This window comes from Ursus americanus, chromosome 6 (genome assembly GCF_024610735.1).
Source record: "Ursus americanus isolate L20-20 chromosome 6, mUrsAme1.1.p, whole genome shotgun sequence".
Taxonomy (NCBI): domain Eukaryota; kingdom Metazoa; phylum Chordata; class Mammalia; order Carnivora; family Ursidae; genus Ursus; species Ursus americanus.
Window position 1 is genome coordinate 25,089,619 of NC_142132.1, and position 6,699 is coordinate 25,096,317.

At 59.2% G+C, this 6,699-nt stretch overlaps 1 protein-coding gene across 1 annotated transcript; it reads left to right on the forward strand.

Moving 5' to 3' along the window:
- The first annotated feature begins 799 nt into the window (after positions 1 to 799).
- On the forward strand, positions 800 to 5,633 carry CALHM2 (calcium homeostasis modulator family member 2). The gene is made up of 3 exons (XM_045803036.2): positions 800 to 1,237; positions 3,193 to 3,891; positions 4,687 to 5,633. The coding sequence occupies exons 2-3, from the start codon at positions 3,337 to 3,339 to the stop codon at positions 5,101 to 5,103; spliced, it is 972 nt and encodes a 323-aa protein (XP_045658992.2). The 5' UTR covers positions 800 to 1,237; positions 3,193 to 3,336; the 3' UTR covers positions 5,104 to 5,633.
- Positions 5,634 to 6,699: the final 1,066 nt, after the last annotated feature.

The window sequence follows — 6,699 nt, forward strand, 5'->3', positions numbered from 1 at the left end:
CTGTAAAATAGATCTTAAAAAGACCTACATTTCAGAATTGTGGTGAGAATAAAGGAGGGTAACTTTGGAGGAAGAATGTGGAGTGGTGTTTGGCACATGGTAGGATCTGAATAATAAACACGGGTCCTTTCCCTTCATTCCTGCCCATGGACAAGCACAGCTCAGGGAGGCCAGCATGGCACTCAGCAGTTCCATGGTCCTAGAACCACAAGCATTACAAAGCTGACAGAGGCTGGGGGGGGGGGGTCTCTCCCTTAATCATAGGGTCATCTAACCTGTCCTTGGACAGGGCTCTCCCCTTTAGCATTCTTGACCCATGACTTTTCAGCCTCAGCTTGCACACTCCCACAGATGGGGAGCTCATGACCACTTTCTGGGACAGGCTGGGCAGCTCTGATGGTAACAAAGGGGTTCTTTCAGCAACCTGCCTCCTTGTCATTTCCACCCACCACCCAGAGCTCTGCCCACAGGGCCTCAGAGAATCACTTGCCAGCCCTCCTGAGATTTGAAGCAGTACCTGGGGAGTCAGCTGGAGCATGGACAGAAGAGTCAGCGGTGGAGAGGAGGACTGGCAGGGGCAGGATGGCTCTGAGGGAGAAGAGCCAGAACAAGGCAGGGAGGCCCTGTCCTGTGGATCCTGCTAGGGCTCAGCATCAGTCTGACGGCATGACCCTCCCCTCCAACCCTGCTGGGGTCCAGCAGGAGTCAAGCATGGGGAGTGCTCCTGAAACTGGCAGGGAGGGCAGGCCCAGGCAGGATGTCCTAGAAGGCCCCCCTGCCTGGCCCCTGAACTGGTCCCACTGGTGCGCAGCTGGCTCGGGAGGGCAGGCAAGGCCAGGCACGGGCCAGCGCTGCTGCCGCCGAACAGGCAGCCCAACTTCCTCTCCTCTTGCACCGCCCTCTCTGCCCGCCCTCCCCTGCCTGGCGCCGGAGGGAGGCTGTTTTTCCACTGCCGCTGCATGAGTTCCATCCTGCTTGTTTCCTCCTCTTCTCTGGAGTTTAAAACTTTGAAAACACCACCGACCCCAGGCTCTGCTGGTCTCAGGCTCCCTGCTCCAGTGCAGAAGAAAAGCACCGGGGTTGAAAACATCACCAGCCCCAGGCCCCGCTGGTCTCAGGCTCCCTGCTCCGGTACAGAAGAAAGCACAAGGGAGTCCGAGGAGCGCACCACCGGCAGCACTTGGGGGGCCGCCCCGCCAAGGCTGGAGCCGCTGGTTGGCGCCGCAGCTGGTCCCAGGTAAGGAAGGGCCCCTCCCTGGGCCACGCCAGGCGATGGGGAGCATGGCAGGACTGCTCAAGGCTGCACAGAGGCATTGTCCTGGGGAGAAAGGCCCCTCACTGAGGCTCCTCACTCTGGGCAAGGACAGTGGTGCCCCCCTCTCCCAGCCTGTCCTGTCTTCTCTCCTGACTGCTGTTGCTGGAGGTCCCACCCAAGCCCAGTTGCGACCCCTCCCTGGCCTACGGGACAGGCCCAGTAGTCTCGGATGACGGCCTGGTTCTTCCTCAGCTCACCACCCTCTGTGCTCAGATATCTTGTACCCCACTTTGGGCAGTTTATGAACCCAGGGCCCCACGAAATCTCATGAGAAGCCCTGAAGCCAAGAGGGGAAGAGGAAGAGAGAAGCCTGCCTTTAACCCACTAAGCCTTGGCAACATGACTAACTCTTTCCTAGGGAATGGGATGGAGCCCCTGACCTGGGAGTGAGAGGAAGAGTCAGATCCCTCCTCCCCCTGGCTCCCCACGTGGTCACCAAGCTCTGCCCAGCCCATCTGGCAGCACTGGCAGAGACAGAAGGAAATATGGCAGGTCTCCCCACCTCTGTTTGCTGCCTACCCTATCCCTCCATTCCTGGCTTCTTCTGGCTGTAGACTTTTGTTTTCATCCCCCAGATGGGGAGGACGCGGGCCACACCCTGGCCTGTCTCTCTGCTGGTGTGGGTGGGGCCTAGAAAGGGAGCCCAAGGCCGCGGCCACTTCCTGGCACGGCTGCAGCCCAGAGCATGGCCGAGCATGCTGTGGATGGGCTGGTGGGGATGGTCGAGCCTTAGCCTCCATTCCCTGTCACTGGCAGGCTGGGCAGCCCCCTGGGAGGCTGCTAGATAGGGAAAGGGTAATGGGTGGGGAAGGGAAAGTTGGCCGGGGCTCTCATGGATGAGCACAGAGCAAGGGCAGGAGACCAAGAAAACAGAGGACTCACTTGGTTCGACCCACCCTCGTCCACTTCCCAAGCCTCCTTAGGTCAGGCTCAAAAGTCCTGCCCAGACACCTCCGTACTAACATGGCCTCAGGCGAGGCACTTTCTCCTCTTCGGGCCTTAGTTTCCTGATGTTGGCAGGAAGGAGAATCGCCCCCACTGCCTCACCTCTGGGAGCCACCCTAAAGCCTTGACAGGGTGAGATGGAGGATCTCAGGCATTTATTCCCTTTCTTTCCCCTCTAGCATCCCTACGGAGAGACCAAGGGCCCGAACTATTTATCCTCTCTTCACAGATAAGGACACAGACCCAGAGAAAAGTCATGAAGTATGTTGAGAGCGAGGATCTCCTAAACCAGTCTAGACTCTGAGGTCTCCAAAATGAAAAGTTCCCATGAACTCCAGGGACACTGTGCCTCGCTCAGCACTGACCAGAGGCTCCTTCCCCCCCCCCCACCCCACATCACTGAGTCAAACCCAAGACCCTTATCTCCCGGGACACCCACTCCAGCTGTGATGCCCATGGGCTAGAAGCCTGGAGGACAACACCCCCCCAAATAGTCCTAGGTCCCTCAGCACACTAGCACAACCCAGAACCCCAATTCCCGTGCCACAGGGCCATCCTTAATTCTGACTTCAAGGGAACCTTGTGGGAGTCATGAGAACCCAAGTGCCTGAGGCAGACAGACCTGAGCCTGAGTCTCAGCGCCGCCGCTTATATGTGACCCTGGCAAGCCCCTCAGCTCCAGGAGGCCTCCACCTCGTCTACACACACTGGGGATATGACAGCCCCACGTGGGCTCATGACGATGGGCAATGAGGGATGGAATGCCCCTGACACCTAGTGGGAGCTCAGTGAGCAGTGGCCACCACGTCCCCTAGGCCCCAGGGCTCCCCAGGTCTCCTCCTTTCTCACTAGCCTGGCCATACAGGATCCCTTCGACTCCTTTCAGTTTTCAAAGGCCAACATTTATCAGGCGTCTACTATTTATTCCACAGGAAGCACCATAAAATGGCAAGACCCTGCCCTGCCTTCGGATGCCCACCAGCCTGCACTCCCTCCTAGTCCCGTCAGGAACTGCTGACCCCCGTCTCCCCCGCCCCCACCCTTGCCGTGGGTCCCCTCCTCTCTGACCTGTCACCATGGCAGCCCTGATTGCGGAGAACTTCCGCTTCCTATCGCTCTTCTTCAAGAGCAAGGACGTGATGATTTTTAACGGGCTGGTGGCCCTGGGCACAGTGGGCAGTCAGGAGCTGTTCTCCGTGGTGGCTTTCCACTGCCCTTGCTCGCCTGCCCGGAACTACCTGTACGGGCTGACAGCCATCGGTGTGCCCGCCCTGGCACTCTTCCTCATCGGGGTCATCCTCAACAACCATACCTGGAACCTAGTGGCCGAGTGCCAGTACCGGAGGACCAAGAACTGCTCGGCTGCCCCCAACTTCCTCCTCCTCAGCTCCATCCTGGGCCGTGCGGCGGTGGCCCCAGTCACCTGGTCTGTCATCTCCCTGCTGCGCGGCGAGGCCTACGTCTGCGCCCTCAGCGAGTTCGTGGACCCCTCCTCCCTCACAGCCGGGGAGAAGGGCTTCCCACCAGCCCATGCGGCAGAAATCCTGGCCAGGTTCCCCTGCGGGGAGGGCCCTGCCGACCTGTCGGGCTTCCGGGAGGAAGTCACCCGCAGGCTCAAGTACGAGTCCCAGGTAAGGCTGTGCAAAGGGAAGCTCCTCTTCCTCTTCCCCAGGCAATGGCGCGTGGCGGGGGCGGGGGGCGGGGGGTGTCTCCAGGAAAGCACTAGATCATCAGCATCAGGCATCTGAGCTGGGTAACCTGTGGGTTAGGACTTGGTGAGGCAAGTTTTAAACATTAAGGGAAGGAATGTTCTTCTGGCTCAGACTGAGCCTTGATCCCCCCACGGATTAAGCCCCTACGTCTCCCAGATGGAGCACGAGCCCCTGTAAGCTCATGAAACATCTGCCCGTCAGCTAGTAGACGTGTTCCCATCCCCAGAAGGACCCCAGCCCAGCTCCGAGTCAGCCCCAGGTGCTGCTGCCACCAGGGAGCCCCCGAGCGAGGAAGGGGTGTGCAGTTAGGAAGCGGCGGCTGCTCTGCTGCCCTGATCCTAGCGGCCGCTGGGGCTCACTTCTGAGGGAGCAGAGGTCAGTCGGGGACGGACGGCAAGGGCGGAGGCCTGGGCAGAACACGCAGCTGGGAGCGTTCACTTAGGGCAGCCGGGCAAGCGGGAGACGGGAAGGAGCACAAGGTTTTCTAGAACACAAAAACAAAAAGCAGAGCACGTGAGTTCCGGGGAGCGAGCACGAAGGGGAATCACAGCCGGAAGGGCCGGCTCCCCTCAGCGCAGGAGAACCCGCTCTCCGGGGGGTGGCCCAGCTCCAGCCCAGCCCAAGGCCCCGACCAGCCCGGCCGACGTGCTCCTGGGCGGCCGAGGGTCCGGGCCGCTCCTCGCCCCTCCTCAAACCTGCCCCTTCTCTGGCCAGCTCTTCGGGTGGCTGCTCATCGGCGTGGTGGCCGTCCTGGTGTTCCTGACCAAGTACCTCAAGCACTACTGCTCGCCGCTCGGCTACCGCCAGGAGGCCTACTGGGCGCAGTACCGCACCAACGAGGAGCAGCTGTTCCGGCGCACGGCCGAGGTGCACTCGCGCGTGCTGGCCGCCAGCAACGTGCGCCGCTTCTTCGGCTTCGTGGCGCTCAACAAGGACGACGAGGAGCTGGTCGCCAGGTTCCCGATCGAGGGCACACAGCCTCGGCCGCAGTGGAACGCCATCACCGGCGTCTATTTGTACCGCGAGAACCAGGGCCTCCCGCTCTACAGCCGCCTGCACAAGTGGGCCCAGGGTCTGGCGGGCAACGGGATGGCACCAGAAACCATGGAGATGGCCCCGCTCGCCTCCTAGGGCTCCTGCTCCCACACTCTCCGCAAGGGGCGGTACCTGGCCTCGAACTGAACTCCACTGCCTGCTCACAGCGGCTTCAGGAGGGGATGATTTTTTCACTTTTTGGGGAAACGGGCCAGGAGCCAGAAGCACAAAGTAGCCTGGGGTGTGGAGAGAGCTAGCAGACAATGGGGTCCACTCCGACGGGAAGGCTCTCAGACCCGAAGAAATGCCCTCTCCCGCTGCCACCGACCACTCGGTCAACAGCTTTGGAGAAAAGACCCTTGCGCAGAACTGGTCCCTCATTACCTATGATGTGGACGACCTTTTCCTGGTGGGACTCCAAGGCTGGGCAGCCCTGGCCACAGAGCCAGGTGACAGTGAAACCCACCAGCACACGCCTGGTACAGGATATCGTGCAGTTAACGTATGCGTGATTGCATATGGTACCTGGCTCAGCAGCGCTCAGCCGGGAAGATGCCTCCAACATATGCCTCTGGCTTTATTTTAAATACTCAAATTTTTGATAAAGTTTTTCTTAGTATAAAGGGCTAGCTTGGTGTCTGCATGATTGGGTGGGCCATGCCAGAGTAGGCTGGTGGTCACGGAGAGAGCCCAAATCCCATCCCCTGAGGGGGGGGGGGACAGAGAGACCCTGGGCAAGATTAAAATGGATGGGAGGGAGGGCAGGAGTACAGGGAAAGCCAGGTGTTGGGAAGGCCCTACAGCTGATGATGTCTTGACAATTAGATTCAGGTATCTGATTTGATCTGGGGAACAGGTGAAGCCTGGCCTTTCTCAGAGGGAAGACTGGCTTAAATTTCATGACCCCGCACTCAATAGGGCAGACTAGCTCCTATAACCTAGTCCTAATGCCCCAAAACCAGGGCAGCCCCAGCTATGCCTCTCCGCTGACCTGCACGTGCCTGCCCTTGCCTGATCACCTCTGCCACCTCTAAAACCTTTGACGCTCTCCCTGTCCCTGTCCTGCTTCCCAGCATTCCTCCCAGTCACTTCCCATGGAAAAGCTCTCCAGCTTTCAGGCCATTGAAAGCTCTCTGCCAAAGAAAACATTTAATCCCCTTAAGACCAAGCCAAACAAGAACTGGCTTCAACTAGCGGGCTCTGCGCTGGTGTCCAAGAATTCTGCAACAAACGGGACTGGGCTTATTACTTATCAGAGGAGGTGGAGACCATCTTTCTGGGAAGTTTACAAGGATCACAGAGAGGTGTGGGTATGGTGGACCCATCATGTCCCCTTCCCCAAAGAAAACCATCAAGCCGATCAGTGCCCTCCACCCAGCAACCTCTCCCCAGAGGAGCTACAAGGAGAAACTGCGCAGCTCTCCCCAGCTCACACAGCACGGCAGCCCACGTCCTCCCTGAGCCTCCTAGCCGCCAGGCCCGGTGGCAGCACACAACATACACACGTTCATTTCATCCACAAAACAACTGTTCAACAACCCCATTTCACAAATGAGACACCCAGCTTGGAGAGCTTGGATAATCTGGGCCTGGTAGGCCTGGGAGGAAACACCACCAGGTGGTTTATGCCAATACCTGCGGCTTTCCTCTCAGATGCCTGGGTTCCCCAACTGTCCTTTCCCCCAGGCAAAG

Excerpts from the sequence above, each read along its gene's own strand:
- CALHM2 (XM_045803036.2), top strand. The coding sequence starts at position 3,337 with ATGGCAGCCCTGATTGCGGAGAACTTCCGCTTCCTATCGCTCTTCTTC. Across the intron at positions 3,892-4,686 it reads GGCTCAAGTACGAGTCCCAG|CTCTTCGGGTGGCTGCTCAT; the intron begins GTAAGGCTGTGC and ends TTCTCTGGCCAG.